Source organism: Camponotus vicinus, unplaced genomic scaffold (assembly GCF_025532165.1).
Source record: "Camponotus vicinus isolate PSW18456_S1 unplaced genomic scaffold, iyCamVici1.0 SCAF_9, whole genome shotgun sequence".
NCBI classification, from domain to species: domain Eukaryota; kingdom Metazoa; phylum Arthropoda; class Insecta; order Hymenoptera; family Formicidae; genus Camponotus; species Camponotus vicinus.
The window spans coordinates 9,612,647-9,630,986 of record NW_028141981.1 but is presented as its reverse complement, the minus strand read 5'-3'; the positions used below and the strand labels follow the sequence as shown (position 1 = coordinate 9,630,986).

Sequence of the window (18,340 nt, the reverse complement as noted above, 5' to 3'; positions counted from 1 at the left end):
TACATTATAATAAATCTTATATTATACTCTACATATATATATCGTGGTAGAGATAAAGAAAAATTTCAAGATAGCAGAAAAATTGTAAACTATGCCGAGAGAGATAACGCTACCTCTTGGACTATCTCTCTCTCTCTCTTTCCCTCTCTCCCTCTCTCTCTCTCAACTGACGTTTTGAACGTAACTGCGCGTTCCAATATATACGGAGTTTAGTGCATCATGACGGTAACGACGAAGGCGACAACGACGATCACGACGACGACGACAACGACGACAACGATGAGGATTATGCCGCGCGACGACGTCCGCCGCACGCGTGCATCCCGACAGTGAGATCGGCATCGGCGATCACGCACAACGACGGTGCTAACGAAGCATTCACGGAATGACGCCGCGAGTGCGACGTAACGATCGAGCGCAACGTGGAACTGTCGTCGCAGCTTGAATCGTATAACATACGTACGCCGTGAAATACACGCATTTCCACCCCGACCCCGACGCAGGGTCGCCGTGATCCGCTGGAGAAAATAATCCTGGACACATAATGGCAGCTCACAAGACGGGCGGGCAGAGCGCCCGTAAGAAAGTTCAGGTACGACAGATCGACGGATTCTCCCCTCCCGATAATGGTGAGGAATTTGCCGATCCTCGGCAAGCTTCAGTGCCGAGGATAGTCGGCACCGTAATCGTTTCCACGGTGATGAGCTAGAACGAGGGAATCTGTCATGGTTAATTTGTAGGATTATACGATAATATGTTGAGTTTAACGAGACAATCGTTAGTTTCCGGGACGAAATAGCCCTTGTAGATTTATTGTGGAATTTACTTTTTAAAGACATACATTTGTTGATTTTATTTCTTTCCGGATGTCCGAATGAAATATTATATAATAATTAGTGTATTAATGTGTAATTATACTTATTCATGACATTATTGATGTATAATTATGCTTATTCAATATAGTGGTACAGATGAAATTTAAATTATAAATACAAGAAAAGATCTATACAAAGATCTTAATATTTGTAATTAATTTTTCTTAAAGGTTTCTATGGTTATAAGAGATGAGGTAGAGAAGCAACATAGAGCTGGTGTTAATTCCTTACAATATGATCCAGCTCTGCATAGGCTATATTCTGCTGGTAGAGATAGCATCATAAGGATATGGAATTGTAGAAATATGAAAGAACCATATATTCAATCTATGGAACATCATACAGATTGGGTCAATGATATAGTGCTATGTTGTGGTGGCAAAAATCGTACGTACATATTTTTTATATATTATATGATTCTCAATTCCTCATATGACAATTTTTCAATTATCATTAATATACTATACAGTTATATCCGCAAGTTCCGATACAACTGTTAAAGTATGGAATGCGCATAAAGGTTTTTGTATGTCTACATTGCGTACACACAAAGACTATGTCAAAGCATTAGCATATGCCAAAGATAGAGAGCAAGTTGCTAGTGCTGGTCTAGACAAGTCGATATTTTTATGGGATGTTAATACGCTGACTGCTCTTACCGCGAGTAATAACACTGTGACAAGTATGTATTTGTAATATAATAGTTCTGTGCTTTATCTCTTTTACATGTAATTAATATATTATATTGTATTCTAGCATCATCCTTGAGTGGAAACAGAGATTCCATATACAGCCTTGCTATGAACCAAACTGGCACGATTATCGTGAGTGGTAGCACAGAGAAAGTTCTTCGTGTATGGGATCCACGATTTTGCACCAAACTTATGAAACTTCGTGGTCACACAGACAATATTAAAGCATTAGTCCTGAATAGGGATGGTACGCAGTGCTTGTCGGCAAGTTCCGATGGTACTATTAAATTGTGGTCACTTGGTCAACAAAGATGCGTGCAAACGTTCAGAGTTCATAAGGAAGGAGTATGGGCGTTATTGGTAATTATACAAAATTGTACAATTACTATGCAAAATAATTAATATGTTTATATATACTTAACTATATTAAATATCTGATGCATTTTAGGCAACGGATAATTTTAGCCATGTAATATCTGGTGGTAGAGATAAGAGAGTAGTGATGACAGAATTAAGTTATGCAGACAGATATACAGTTATTTGTGAGGAAAAGGCGCCTATACTCAAAATGGCTATGACGCCGGATCAATCTAGTATTTGGGTTGCAACCAGCGAATCAACTATTAATAATTGGGTAAAATATAAATATTATAAATATAAATATTACAGTAATAAATTTTGATGGAAAAAGAGAATCTATAGAAAAAAAATTATATTCTTTGTTATATGTTTCAGTCTATAAGTCAGAAAGATTGGCAAGAGTTAGGACTTGGAGACTATTGTGATTCTGCCAGTAATGTGTCAAGCAACATTTTAAGAAATACTGAACCTGCACAAAAGATATTAGGTGGTCCTGCCATAAGACATTATCACATATTAAATGATAAAAGACACGTTTTAACAAAAGATACAGAAGAAAATGTTGCATTATATGATGTATTAAAGGCGTGTAAAGTGGAAGATTTAGGCAGAGTCGACTTTGAACAAGAGTCTAAAAAAAGAAATAAAGTGGTGTATGTTCCAAACTGGTTTAATGTTGATCTCAAAACAGGAGTATGTATTTTTTTGACAAATCAAATTGCTTTTTTTTCAGCATTGAATTCAAGTTTTAAATATTCTCAATTGTTGCAGATGTTAACTATACATTTAGGACAAGACGAAAATGACTGTTTCTCTGCATGGGTTTCTGCCAAAGAGACTGGTCTAGCAGAAAATGATGCTGTAGATCAGAAAGGTGATCAATTATTTATTAATCGATAATATTTCCGATATTAAATCTAGAGATTTTTAATGTTTTTTTCATGTTTTAGTGAATTATGGAAATCTTTTATTACAAGCGTTACTTGAACATTGGTGGAGGCCATTACATGCTGATGATGAGAATGAAGGTAATGGTAATGACGGAAACGGTCCCATACACACGAGAGGAGGAAATCCATACTTCTCAGTACCTAGTCATACACCTGTTATTTTTAGGTATGTAAAGACTATTAAAAAATACTTTATTAAATAAATTTATCATTTATATTTTTTTTTATTTTTCAGTGAAGTGGGAGGAAGAACTATTTACCGATTATTAGTTCGAGATGCTGCGGGAGAAACCGAAGGTGTCCTATTGAACGAAACTGTACCACCATGGGTAGTAAATATTGTTGTGGACAAGAATCTTCCACAATTTATTAAAATACCTTTCTATCTTCTTCCACATGCTTCTTCAGGTGTAAAAAGTTTGAAAAAGTATGTATCATATTGTTGAATCTTAAAATCGTGTCTCAACGCAATTGAATAATTTTACATATTATTATTTTAAAGGGACCGTTTAATCGCAAATGATTTTATACAAGTGCGTAAAGTGGCGGAGCATGTCTACGATAAGGTGCTTGGTGCAGGAAGCGATTCAGGTTCGGTAGCTGGAGGTGGAAATACCGTTTCAAGTGGGTCACCGGCGGGCGATAGAACAAATACAGATTCTAATGCTGATAATTCTTCGTTGGCCGAGGAAAAAGTCGAACTACTATGTAATGATCAGGTCTTGGATCCTTCAATGGATTTGAGAACGGTATGTGTAAAGTTCAGAAAAGCTTTTATCACTGTTGTTGAAAAAAGATTTTATATATATTTGATGGCTTTTCAGGTTAGGCATTTCATCTGGAAAAGTTCGGCAGATTTAACACTTCATTATCGCCCTGTTAAATAGTTAGAATTAACTACATTGCATCGCGAGTCTTTACAGTGTGCCTGGTTTTATACCATGGTAAGATATTCCGCATGTTTCCCTCTTTTTCATCGATTCTGAATAAAATTTGCAACAAGATTGATTCGTTTCAGAATAATGGAAAATACATAGTGGGCTACTTGCAAAATATGGTACCTTGTGCCACTTTTTCCTTAGGAAATGATCACCTGGATTTAACGAATGTTTCGTGCGAAGTCGAAGCAGAAGCGAAAGAGAGCGAGGCATATTTGGAGTATTAGGATATAATATGTGAAGTTCAAAGGCAATAATGTGTGGAAGTATTAATGTATAAATTGCTCACTTTTATACACACCTGCATCCCGCGGCCAAATTCACACAAACGGAATATTACTCTCGATTAATCTGCTTAAGAATAGCATGTTTTTTGTACCTGGATATAGAATTTAAAGTGCTTGTTGTCAGCCATTTATCGTCTTCCCACGTCAGAAGTATCAATAAGAGAACATATAGCACAAATGCAAAAAATAATAATAAAATAAAAAGAAAGGGGATAGACCACACGGCCGAGAAAATTGTTGATTTTGTTAGGTCTAATAGGATCCAGGTGATCCTCTCACAAATGCTTCTCAAATTTTCTTTATTGATTTTACTTTAGCTAAATTTTCCTCCCATAATCAATACATAGGACTGTCTTGTTTTAGTACTGTAATAAAAGTATTGAATATTTATTGAAGGCGTGAGAGAAATTGTATAATGTTTTGTTACATGCATGCAAAATGTATACTCCACACCTGCCTTGTTACATTAGAGAGCAAAGAAAAGAGAGAGAGATATATATATATATATGAGAAAGAGAGAAGAGAGAGGATATGTCAATTTACCATTAATCAAATTATATTTAAATAGCCAAATTAGAAATTCAATATTTCTTATTGTTTGCATAAAAAATAAGAGAATGTATTTGTCTGCAGTGTAATAAGGTCAAATTCTGTCTTGATCAAAGTTGATAAAATATAGATTAGAGATTAGGTGTACATTAAAAGTGAAATTTTATGTATAAAATTAATATCAAAGTATATACCATTAGTAATAAATATTGAAGAATAATTACAGTATTTAACAGAATTTGATCTTGGAAGAGATTTATAACAAGTAAAAATTATGTAGTTGTTTTTATGTTAACATGTTCGATTTCTCTATAAGTTGTACATATACAAACACGACTGTGAATAATGTCCATTAATGATAGTAGGTCATACAAATAAAAATTTAACAAATCTTATTATGCGAACGATTCAAAGCTAATGACATTTGCTATTGCTGCAAACAGTTAAATTGTCGAAAAGGAAATTGTACTAGTTTTTATTAATATGAAATATAATATCGTTTATTAAAGTTGCGCGTGCATAGAAGCACAAATCTCATAAATGTAAATGTCTCATTGTCATTTTTCAAGGTACTAGGTATTAGGTAATGTTTCACAAATGCAACAATTTATTTATTATCGAACTTAGATTAAATCCTGATTTGCTAATGTTTTAGAAATCATTTTCTATTGCTTAGTTTTTTTTTTCTTTTTTTTTTGCAAGTACAGATATTATTAAGACATTACAATGAAGAAACTTTCTCTCAACTAAAGAGAATACAAGAATATATGGCTGGCAGAAATGTATTATTTTATATAGTTAAGATTGCCTGATTTGTTATTTTTAGACGAGTTTTTTTGAAAGAAATTGTGCAGAAAAACTTATATTTTTTTATATTGGTATTAAAAAAATTATTTAAACCAAATGAAAATTAAAATATAATATGAAAATATAGTTTTCTTTTAAATATCCCAATATATAGCATTGCAAAAAAATAAGAATTATGAATCGTTTTTGGTTTAGAATTATTTCAATTATTTATTGCATAAATCTCGAAATTAATGAGTTATTTTTATTTAACAGGTATTTATTCGTTATTTATTTCAGACATATATTTATTACTATAATATGGAAGTAATCAAGATGTGCCTGATGATAGATTATAAGTTACAGAGGGCATTTCGATTACGACTTGTATTGCTATTTAAAACAGCCCAATTACAAGATATGATCATAAAGAGAAAGAGAGTATTATCATTTCTTGATTACATCATCAATATGATATAAATCATAAGAAAAGTTACCACTAGCATTATAAATTTTTATTCATTATTTATTTTGTAGCATGCAGCTTTAATTTTATTGTATGCTGTTAGAAATGATATAGGTTTAATTTTTTCATTCAAAATATCATGGTATTTATGCACAGAAAATTGAAATATTAATACTAGAATGTCAATAGTGTAAAAATCAAAATATCAATTTCTCATCTTGTTTCAACTTATGTAATAAAAAAGGTAGTAAAATCGGGTGCCAAATTTTATACTGAAAACGATACTTGTAGCACATTGTACTTTTTCGACAGAGAGTACTTTGTTTTTGTAAACCTGCTTCATTAATGTAGTTCTACAGTGGTACTACTTATGATGTATAAGGCTATCTAGCGAAATATGTATAAAATTTATAATTTTTTAGAACAAGATTAGACTAATATCGTCTCTGCAAAAATTGACCGTTTGTCGCATTGCTTTATAAAATATATTTTACTGTTTTGACGTGAAATTTATTAAATTTTCGAGTAAACGAGTTAAATTTTCTACAGTTTTTTACGAGTGTATGAGACGATATCTCTATCATCTTTGAAAATACCTTTTCATATTTATCCAATTTGTAATACGTTATTATTGATATTGCCTTAATTATATTAATAAGCAGAATGAAAGATATATAAAGTTTCATATCAGAAAAAAATTGTTAATTTCTATTTCTATTTATCATTTATTTTATGATAATATGGCATCACTTAAGATTATGTACACTATAAAATAAAAAAAATCAGTATTTAAATAAAATATATAATTTAATATACACAGAATAGATTATATTTATCCACCTTGCATTTGTGTAGCAATATTTGAATAAAAAAAATGCTATTATTATTTCCTTAATAATTTTATGAAACAAATATTCAAATTATTTCATCGAGAATACCCTCGACAGCTTCTACAAAAGAACTACATACTTTTGTTGGTTCTGGAGTAATCGTCTTCTCATCTCCTGTTCTGTATTTACCGGTTTGTACTAATATACCTCTGATCCCAGCTGCCTGTGCACCAGCTACATCATCTCTCACATCCTAATCACAAATTTACAATATCATATGCAGAATTAGATATAAAAAAAATATATTATTTGGAATATTACATCTCCAATCATTACAGTCTGTGCTGGGTCTACATCTCCTAAAGCTGCTTTAAAAAATTCTATGGTCGGTTTGCCAACAACTTCCGCTTTCACATTACTGGAATACTCTAAACCTTTGATAAATGCACCAGGACCTAAAGCTAAGCCATCAGGACGCTTATAATAGCGGCCTTCATGAATAGCTAAGAGTGATGCACCATTCAAAAGCAATCTGAAATTGTCATGTTTTTGTGTATATAATTTATAAAAAAATATATGACATTACCTGAATGCTTTATTTAGCTCATCATAGTTGAATTTGCTTGGTGCTAAGCCAACAACCACTGCATTTGGTATATCATCTGTTACTAAATCTTGAAAGTCTTCCATCGCTGCTGGATCAATTAATAACATTGGCTTTAATTGCCGAGAAATAATCAATTTTCTTGTTGCTGCTAAAGAACTAAAGATTTCATCCTTTTGCAAATCAAATCCAAGTTTTGTCAGACGCTCATACAAGCAATTACTTGATTCTTTGGTAGTGTTTGTGACAAATTTAATTGACAAGTTGGCATGTCGTAGCCTAGATTACAAGTATAAATTCGTGATAAAAGGCTACATTGATAAAAATTTACATTGATATTAAATAAAATATTACTTGATGACCATATATGTTAACTCATGAAAAATCCTTTATTACAAGCAATCATTTATTAGTTGAAATTGTAATTCATTATTATTATATTTGAGCAAAAAAAAACACCATGATGGTTAAAGAAATCATCATCAAAAAATCATTAAAAAACAGACTTTTTATTATTATATTACTACTGTATAAAATAATTTCAATTAACTTCGCAAAGTCGTGCAAAAAAAAGAAAGAAAATAAATTTCCATTTTTTATCGAACAATTTAAAATTGAATCGCGCCATTTTTACAGAGATTGCGCTTATTAAAAATCGTATCAATCTTGATGCGTGTACATATGCGTGTTGCATGTATGTATGCATGAATTTAATTCCACTTGACTCAATGTGAATGTGTATGCATGACATATATACACACACACGCACACATATGTATATATACGCGTGCATAACAATTAGCCATTAAAAAAGGAAACAAACGATACCTGTTTAATGCTTGCACAGCGCCTGGAACAATTGCGTTATCGATATGCAACGTCCCACTGAGGTCAATTAATACTGTTGTAATTTGTTTCGTCATTATTACCACGATTTTTCGGTAACTAATATTACACATGTGCCACTTTATATTCTTTCATAATAAAACTGTCAATAAATAACTAGTTTAACTCGCTCATTTTTAATTTTAATTAAAAATACATTTAATGTTTTTTTTTTATAAAAACAAAATAAAAATCGTCGTTAATTGATGCTATAAAAAAATGACATTAGAGGTTAGATTTTTGACTATTACGCATGCGTGAGGTTTGTTCTTTCGGCTACGGTCGGGGAGAAGCTCCAGATGCTTTGAAGTATTTGATTGACCAATCAGGTTAAAGAAATCTTTATTTCCTTTGTCCTGACCAGAGAGAAGACTGAGAGATGTCATGACCCGTTTTTAGATGATCCCTGGAAGCGATACTCCCTCTGTGGACACTAAAAACGTGGACATGAACTACAAAACCAATGTCCACGAATGTTCTCAGAGGGTAACACATATGTCCCTCTGATAATATAAATAATATAAATAAAAATATAAATAATTTAATTAATAATAATTTATTATATAACAATATTAGTATGTTCTCTCTTTTCACGCTATTATTTATTTATTTATTTATGTGTCTTCTTTTTCTTTTTCTCAACATCATTTATTTATTTATTTAGTTCGCTCTAAGTCAGTCTTTTAAAATGCAAAACTAAATATTATAAAATTTGACTTCGGAAAAACGCGGTAAAACAATCGAATAAATTCAAATCATTAGCATAACAAAAGGTTCCGTGATATATCAATCGTTTAATAATTAATTTAAAATAAAATACCTCTATAATTTAAAATTCCGCGTGTTTATGTAGTACGTAAAATATTTCGGCAGAGAATTATCAATAATATCATGTTTGGCCTTGGCGACGTATAGCAAGCGCGCTATACATATCACGGCTTTGTCATCATTCGCACGGTGACTCTCGAGTAATAAAGTAGTGATGAGAAACGCTTCGTATATTGTAATTTTTGTACTAAACACGATTATGATTAGTATCGAAACATAATTTGCTATAAATATTAATAATTAAAAATTAATTAACTTTTGATAAACATGAAACTGTATCGCAACGATAAATATTTATCGAATCGTAATCATTCATTACTGCGAATAAAAATTGAAACAGGGAATACATGAAAGGGGACAAGAGAATTAAATATATTATGATCTTTTGATCATCAATGCTTATTATAATATTTCTTTAACAATATTAGAATTAAATATATTTCGACCAATGCTTTAAATTTTCTCAATCCTGGTTAATTAAACAAGAAATATATTTAATTCTAATATTGTTAAAGAAATATTATAATAAGCATCGATGATCAAAAGATCATAATATATTTAATTCTCTTGTCATCTTTCATGTATCCCCTATTTCAATTTTTATTCGCAGTAATGATTGATTACGATTCGATAAATATTTATCGTTGCGATACAGTTTCATGTCGTTTATCAAAAGTTAATTAATTTTTAATTATTAATATTTATAGCAAATTATGTTTCGATACTAATCGTAATCGTATTTAGTAGAAAAATTACAATATACGAAGCGTTTCTCACCACTACCTTACTACTCGAGAGTCACCGCGCGAATGATGACAAAGCCGTAACGTATAGTGTGCTACTGTTTATATTTTATATTGCCAAAGTCGAACACCGTTATCGACAATTCGTTGAAATATTTTATATATTATAAAATATACACTAACGCGAAATATATTAAATAACAGAAATACTTTAATTTATTGATTATTAATTAAACAATTTATCACGGAGCATTTCGTTACGTTAATTATTTGCATCTGTAATTCGATTGTTTTACTTCGTGTTTTCTCAGAATCCCTCCCCCCCCCAAATTATATTTAGATTGTCAAGTAGAGTGATAAAGTAACACGGATGGAATATATTTGTGACTCTAAGTATTAAAATAATAATTATTGTCCGTAAAGATCACAATGATCGAAGTGATTATTTAATATTTTGTATTCCTATCATTTTATCGATTCTCGATTAAATTGTATATTAATATACAATTTAATCGAGAATCGATTTAATGTGATAGGAATCCAACATATTAAATAATCACATCGATGTTTGCAATCTTTACGGACAATAATTATTATTTTAATACTTAGAGTCACAAATATATTCCATCCGTGTTACTTTATCATTTTACTTGACAATCTAAATATAATTTGGGGGGGGATTGTGAGAGAACACGAAGTAAAACAATCGAATTATAGATGCAAATAATTAGTATAACGAAAGACTTCATGATGAATAGTTTAATAAATAATCAATTAATCTTAATCAATAAATTAAAATGCTTCTATAATTTAATATTCCGCGCACGAATATTTTATATTACAGAAAATATTTCGGCAACGAGAGAATTATCAATAACACCGTGTTCGACCTTGATAAACAGTATCGCGCTATTGTTAATATGTTACACGGCTTTATTATCATTCGCACAGTGATCTTGAGTAGTGACGTGAGAGACGTTTCACATATTATCAAATTCTTTCTTTACATAGTCAACCTTGGCGATATAAACAGTACCGCGGTAATGTTTCTGACTTACGATCATTCGCTCAGTGGCTCTTGAGCAGTGAATATCTTGAGTAGTGATGTGAGACGTATCATATATTATCAAATTCTTTCTCTGAACACAATTGCAAGTGCAACGAGGAACTTTTCGTGAATGAATGTAAGTGCAACGAGGAATTCAAATGAGTGCAACGAGGATTGAAGTGCCACGAGGAAAAAGCGAAGAAAGCAAAAAAAAAAGGAGATTTTGGAAATGGATGGACCAATGAAATATGATGCAAGTCATTAATATAAATTATTTATCACATTCATTATTTGTTATATTGTTGCGTCCCCGCGTCCCGTCCCGCTGTATTCGTCACCCGTTGAATTCTTTCGAAGAAGGTCGTTTCCGCGCGCGATGTCAAGATATTGTTATAAACAACGACTGTCAAAGAATCTGAGCCCAGCTGTCAAGCTGTGCGGACGCGCGTCTATTTGTGATCCATTTTACGATTATTCTGAATTCTTGTATGTTACTCGCGGTTTATTAAAATTCTTGTGCACCTTAAATCGCGTTATTATTTACGAGTGCACGAACGTCAGCGTATGCCGAAAAAAATATTCCATTTTATTTTAAAATATTTATAAAACATTTATAAAATTTTTTATTAATTAATATTTTCAGTTACTTCTTATATTTTATAAAACATTTCATATTAATATATTTATTTAAATATTTCATGTATAAAAAAAATAGAAATTTTTTTATTTATCATATTTCTAAAAGTTTATATCTAAGAAATATAAATTATTTTGTAATTACGAAATTTATAATATTAAAATATAATAATTAGTTTTAAAAATAATTAGTTTTAAAATCAATTATTTTGAACATTGCTTTATATAATAGATTTTCTTTTATCTTTTATATTTTTATATTTGCGAATTTAAATTTATGTACTATATTACAAAATAAATTTCAAATTATGTATTATATTATATATAAAATTATATATAATATAACCCTCCCATGGGGTACACCTTGTCGCGGTGGGAGGGCTTAGTACTTGGATGGTGCCTTGAGGTTTATCTTAAATTTTTCTATTTATGATAAATTTTAAGGTGCCTGAATGGGAAGCTAAGTACCCTTTCGCGTCGTCGGTGCCGTCAACGTGCCGCGGACGGCAAGCGCTTCGTTACCGCGTTTTCGCGTTGCAGTATTCTCGCGTTGTCGCGTTTTCGCGGAACTTTTGGACTTTTTCATATAAAATCCCAATTTCATTTATTGTCACGAGTCTCTACTTCCGATGCCAACTAACTGGGATGTTTCGAGTTTGCACACGTTACTATACAACGTACACTCGCGCTTCGTGCTTCGTGCTTCGTCAAGTGATTCGGCCCGAATTAGTTAGAACTTGATCGATTGCTCGGAATGGTCGTCAATGGGTCCCTTCTCTTTGCTCGTCTACAGCCATACGCACTGCGTGTGTTAACCCTGTCGAGGAGTCGAGTGGATTCCCCTAGGCACGATTTTCGCTCGGTAAAAGGGGTTGCCTCCCCATTTTCTAAATTGCTGAATGTTAGCATTTAAAAAATGTGGGTATCCTCTTCTTTTGCCGTCTACTAGCCTGGTGTAGCATATAGCAACCGCGGGAGGCATAATATGTCCGGGCGGAGCACCTGAAATCGTGCTTAGCGGGTCCAGGTTCGATACGAGATAGGATAATTATGTGCGAAAAAGAGTTGGTGAACTTCATTTTCCTCTATTTCCGTTAATCGCTTCGTCTTCTTGCCGGTTTGGGCTTAGTCCTTGCTCGTTGTATCGTTGCATTCCCGACCTGTTGACTCGAAGCTGATTCTCGTAAGTGAAATGGGATTTTCGCTCGTACCGAAACCGGGAGTGCCGTTCAAAGTATATACATATTAAGTATATACATCGCGCGATCAAATAGAAAATTTTTTATTGTACCGAAATAGTGCGGACACCGTTAAGTATCGCGCGTAAAATAGCGGAAATAGCGATATAAAAATATCGCTCGCGAGTGCGGGAGTGTCGTTATCGCGCGCCAACAACATGAGAGGAGGAGGAGGCCTGGGAGAGGCATCTTACATCGGCGGAGCAACCTGATGGTGAATATCTATTATTTATATGTTAATTGTTATAAACGTTAATTGTTATAATCGTTAACTTGTTATAAACGAACAATAATTCGATCTTATTATTTAAATGAATTAAAGAGAAAGATTTTTATAAAAGTCATATAAAATTTTCTATTTAAAAAACGGTTTCAAAAATTTATAAAATTTTTCCATACGCGTTTATCTGCTTATTATTTTACACATGGGATATAAAATTCCGCGCGATAAAAATTTTTTTAAATATTAATTGCATTTTGTGAGCATTATTATAAATGAATTTTATATTTGTATGTTACAGACAACTAGCTTCGATAACAACAACTCCGCTGTTGCGCATCAGTGCCGGTGAGTGAAAAAAACTTTTATTTAACTTTAAGGTAACAGATTCGTAGAGATTGCAGATGTAGATGTAGATGTAGATGTAGATGTAGATTGTAGATTGTAGATAAATCCGTTGCCTTAAAATGGATGAGCTAGGATGGATTAAATTAAATAAATTAAATTAAATAATTAAATTAAATTAATTCAATTAAATTAAATAATTTTAATAAGTTCTTTCGAACTTATGCTTTGCATCTATTGCGAAAATATATTGAAATATTAATTAAAAAAAGAAGAGATTAAGAAAAGATTTTTTTGTAAAGATTTTGTCTAATTTATTAAATAAAGGACACGCATTAACAATTACCAATTTTATCAATTTTTGATGCTAATTTATTCTTATAATACGCACTTATCTTCTAATTGCTCATAGCTCATCCATCGTAGAATTTGTTTGTAGATATTGTTTTTAAACTTTACTTTAACTTAATATAAAGCCAAATGATTAATTAATTAAATAATTTGTAATATGATAAATACACATATTAATTTTATATTTTACTATAAAATATAATTTATAGAAATTTGTAGTAATTTGGCTTTATTTCAGTTAAAATAAAGTTATATTCAATATTTAACGAACGATCGTGAAATCGAACGATCGTTACTAAATGAGCGTAAATATTTCACGCTCTTTTGCCGGTAATTATCCGGCAAAAGAAGGAGTAATTATCTCCTTCTTCGATCTCTGATTAGAGATCGAGAAAGAAAGTGGCCAGGATCAACGAAAGGTAGGTTCAACTGGCCTGAAGAGTACGGTTAGGGTACGCGGTTAGGGCACGTGACTAAAATATATACATGATTAGGTGAGGTGATGATTAGAGATAGGTTCCTCAAATCTCGAATAATTTTAGTTAATCAGGAAGTAGGGTTGTTAAGGCTATTAAGTAAAATCATTAGAATTCTTCTATTAATATTAGGGTTGTTAGGGCTCTTAAGATCATTAGAATTCTGTTATAGTAGGATTGTTGGAGCTATTAAAATTATTAGAATCCTTTAATAGTAGGGTTGTTAGGGCTATTAAGTAAGATTCATTCTTTCTTTTAATATTCCAATAATCCTAGGGGTAAATTAAAATTATTTTAATTAAGTTGAATTTATTTTTAAAAACGTAAAAATGAATATAACATGTTTTAAAAATAAAAATGTTTTAAAAGGGAAATTTAAATTATCAAAATTATCTTCAGAAATATTAAAGAAATTGCATAATTATTAACGTTTAAGAAATCTTAACATGTTATATTTTATTTTAAAACTTAAAAATGTATGTGTATTAAATCGAATATAATATTAAATCCAAATGTTAATGCTATCAATATCAAATTATTATATCAATGTTATTAAATATTTGAATAAATGGAATTATTATTTGATATTGATAGCATCATAAATTTGTAAATTGTAAATTGTAAATTATAAATAGTTATAATTGTATTTTAATTATAATATCTAACATTGATATTTTAATTGTAAAATACAATACAATTATGACTATAATTATATTATATGAAATTGTATTTATGATTGTAAATTCTTATGTAAATTACACGAAAAATTATCGAAAGTATACGTATAATGATTACATAATAGTAATTAACATATAATAGTAATTCATTAAATTAAAGTATTTGTTTCTGTAGTATATATTTTTGGAATATTCATAAAAGAGTAACTGTTTGTATTTTCATGTCAAAGAGGAACTGAATATTCTTAAAATAAATTATTAAATTATGATTGCGAAAATACCGTGTTCTTTCCGCGTTCTCTTCGCGTTCTTATACAAGATTATCATTTTAACAGAAGAATTTTATCGCTGTCCCTCTCGTCAGATAATATTCCTAAATATTGCTAATTAAATATAAAGAAATGTCGAATAAGAGAGTGAAGATTCGATAAGATTTGTGATAAGTCAACGATTAAATATTAACTTCACAAAATTTAACGATCACCTTCGATATTATAGAATCGCGAGTTAATTATTATGAATTTAATAATTTATTTTTTTTGGTTATATTTGTATTTACGAATTTTTTTTTTCATATCGGAAAATATTCATAAATAAATTAATAAATTACCGTTGCGAAAACACCGTGTTCTTTTCGCGTCCTTTTTCGCATTCTTTTTCGCGTTCTTAGACGAGATTGTCGTTTTAATAAAAGAGTTACCATTGTTCCTTCCGTTAAATAAACTTTAATGAAAGTTGCGTGGCTCGTACCGCCAAGGAGTCAAAACGATTTTCATCATGGAGAATTATTTTTCATCGGTTCTTGTGAGATCCATTCGCGACGTCTAGTTCGGTGCCCTGTTAAAAATTGGGAATTTTTATTGTAAGATTGAAGGAACTAATCTCAGGTTTTCCTGGCAATTTCCGAAAGCAATGATTTCGGTAGTAATTCAACGATGATACGCTTCTTTAACGTCGAATTAATTTAAATAATATATATTTAGATGAGAGAAATGTATCTTTTCTTTTCTTCGTTAAAAATGTTCTATCATTATTAGGATTGGTATTATTATTGTCTATATATATAATGCTAGAAAGATTTAATAGTAGATTAAATATGGATATAGCGTTGTGTATAAATTTTAGGTTTTCAAGTAATTTCATATTGTAATTAATTTGTATAAATTTTTTGATAAAAATAATTACGAACGAATATATTTTTAATTAATATAATTTGTCTCTTTTGAAAAATTATTTTTAGGTGCTGGGGATATTAACATTAATTTTTAGTTTCTTTTAAGAAACTATTTGCAGGTATTGGACATCCATCGGCATTTTGAAATATTAGTTTTTAGATATATACCATTTTATATATATGTATAATAAAATACATGCACAAATTTACGTATCCAAAATATTTTTATAATTTTTAATAATGTTATATATTATATATACGCGAAATTATACATGTATATTATATAAAATGTGCGAATACTTAAAAATTTCGAGACAAATCGAATGGGTACCTATATCAGTAAGATATTGATTAAAAGAAAAGAAATTATTAATTTAAACGTTATAAGAATAAGAATCTAGAGAATTAATCTAGAATTAATTGTTTAAAATTATTTGATTTATTTTATTTTGCACACTGTTCGAATTGAAATTTTTTAAATCTTGCTGATATCGGGTTCGATTCGTCTCGCGCGCGCGAACCGTACCCCAAATTATGTGTTCGCACATTTAACACAAACTCCAATAATGCATGTATTTTATTATTTATAAATATAATCGTTCGTAATCACATTTCAATAAAAAAGGTCGTTATATCCATTTAATTTTCAATAAAGAAATATATTTCTTAATAATGGAAGAACATGTTTTCTAATGTGCATATCAATTTCGTGAATTGGAGATAATGACGAGGGATAATTGTGGTTGATTTATTACTGAAATCATTGCTATCGGGAATAGTCCGGAAGATCCAGGATTCGTTCCCTCCTACAGTGAAGTTCCCGACATTCAATGGATTACTTAACTTTTCTTCGCAGATTGATGTTGCGAAATCTAATGTAGACACAAGATGTTAATCGTTCTCCATTTTTAAGATCGCTCCTCTTTTTATCGGATATTACTGATATATCATTCGCGTATCTGCAATTGAATATTTTGAATATTATCGATTTATTTATTCGTCGCGTTTTATCGCGAATTTTAAATCGCGATTTATCTTATAAAAATTCGCAAGTAAATCGGTCGGTGAATTGTATATTCGCAAACATTACAGACCTCAAATGATTGTCGAAATATTTTTGATTTTCTATACTTACGTGATAGCAATTATATCGCGCTCGTGTCTATTGAGAGCTTCGATTATTATATTATAAAAATTACGTATCGCGATCAAATATTCCGCATATTATGGACTTATTTATTCGTCGCGTTTTCCCGTGAATTCGAGTCGCGATTTATCTTATAAAGATTCGCAATTGACTCAGACAATGAGTACTGTATTCGTAAATATTACAGACATCAAATTGTCTGTCCAAATATCTTCGCATTTATGTGATAATTATATCGCGCGCGATTATAATGTCTATTGAGACGCTTCGATTATTATATTATAAAAGGTACATATCACAATCGGATATTCCGAATATTATCGATTTATTTATTCGTCGCATTTTCTCGGGAATTTTAAATCGCGATTTATCTTATAATTTAATCGTTGACTTATGCCTGTTTCTACCAACGTCGTTTAACTTTAATCTTAGCTTAACTCACTCTTTGTCTCCTTCTAACTGTTCTTTTAATTTGCAATTAACAATTACATATTTTTTCTTCGAAACAACTATGTTTTCTTTACACCAATTGATTCCTCTCATTATTTTGTACATAAAAGTATTAAGGTAAGATAATCGAAAAATGAATATTTTACAAGATATTTTACGGTTTATGTAAAATTAAGAAATGATTTCAAGCCTCATAACTCGGAAAGTACTTAATTAAAACTAACTTAATTATAGTATTTTGGAAAGCTCTTGAGATGAGCTACAAGAATATGTAATAAAAATAGCGAGTTCCATTTAAAAAATCCAAAGTGATTTTGCCCTGATCTTGACAACACTCTTCAAGGTCATACTGATATCACCATGTAATGCGTTACTTGAAACCTTACAACTTTTGTTTGAAATATTTTTGTCTGCCGCGCTCAGTTTTTGAGATATTCGGCTGAAACGGGTGATCTGCGACACCCTGTATATACATATATATATATAATAAATTAAAATAAATTGTTTCACTGCACAATATATAGACCATTTAATATTAATTATATTGAACATATTTAGACCAGGAGACGTCATGTGAACACCACAATTGATAACATTGAAAATGTATTAGAAACTAAAATTTTTATATTACTTAATTTATCTTACTGAACATAATTTTAGAATTAATATGATTTTTACGACTAATTGTAAAATCACATTAAACCCAACATTTTATTCAAATAATTTTCAATTAGAAACATTCTTTTACTTATATAACAATAAGTAAAAGTTATCCGAATTATATT

At 30.5% G+C, this 18,340-nt stretch overlaps 2 protein-coding genes across 2 annotated transcripts; one reads left to right on the top strand and one right to left on the bottom strand.

The window, feature by feature from the left end:
* Positions 1-147: 147 nt before the first annotated feature.
* On the top strand, positions 148-5,582 carry LOC145976663 (WD repeat-containing protein 48). The gene is made up of 12 exons (XM_083107928.1): positions 148-592; positions 1,046-1,262; positions 1,345-1,557; positions 1,632-1,927; positions 2,016-2,201; positions 2,303-2,620; positions 2,699-2,801; positions 2,878-3,043; positions 3,113-3,304; positions 3,380-3,626; positions 3,702-3,821; positions 3,896-5,582. The coding sequence occupies exons 1-11, from the start codon at positions 545-547 to the stop codon at positions 3,762-3,764; spliced, it is 2,049 nt and encodes a 682-aa protein (XP_082964054.1). The 5' UTR covers positions 148-544; the 3' UTR covers positions 3,765-3,821; positions 3,896-5,582.
* Positions 5,583-6,691: 1,109 nt separating this feature from the next.
* On the bottom strand, positions 6,692-8,497 carry LOC145976666 (haloacid dehalogenase-like hydrolase domain-containing protein 2). Its single transcript, XM_083107934.1, has 4 exons — positions 8,166-8,497; positions 7,320-7,616; positions 7,055-7,265; positions 6,692-6,986 (listed from the first exon to the last, which is right to left on the bottom strand). The coding sequence occupies exons 1-4, from the start codon at positions 8,294-8,296 to the stop codon at positions 6,819-6,821; spliced, it is 807 nt and encodes a 268-aa protein (XP_082964060.1). The 5' UTR covers positions 8,297-8,497; the 3' UTR covers positions 6,692-6,818.
* Between the last annotated feature and the right edge of the window lie 9,843 nt (positions 8,498-18,340).

Excerpts from the sequence above, each read along its gene's own strand:
- LOC145976666 (XM_083107934.1), bottom strand. The coding sequence starts at position 8,296 with ATGTGTAATATTAGTTACCGAAAAATCGTGGTAATAATGACGAAACAA. Across the intron at positions 7,617-8,165 it reads GCTGTGCAAGCATTAAACAG|GCTACGACATGCCAACTTGT; the intron begins GTATCGTTTGTT and ends CTTGTAATCTAG. Across the intron at positions 6,987-7,054 it reads AGACTGTAATGATTGGAGAT|GATGTGAGAGATGATGTAGC; the intron begins GTAATATTCCAA and ends ATTTGTGATTAG.
- LOC145976663 (XM_083107928.1), top strand. The coding sequence starts at position 545 with ATGGCAGCTCACAAGACGGGCGGGCAGAGCGCCCGTAAGAAAGTTCAG. Across the intron at positions 2,802-2,877 it reads TGATGCTGTAGATCAGAAAG|TGAATTATGGAAATCTTTTA; the intron begins GTGATCAATTAT and ends TTCATGTTTTAG. Across the intron at positions 3,627-3,701 it reads CTTCAATGGATTTGAGAACG|GTTAGGCATTTCATCTGGAA; the intron begins GTATGTGTAAAG and ends ATGGCTTTTCAG.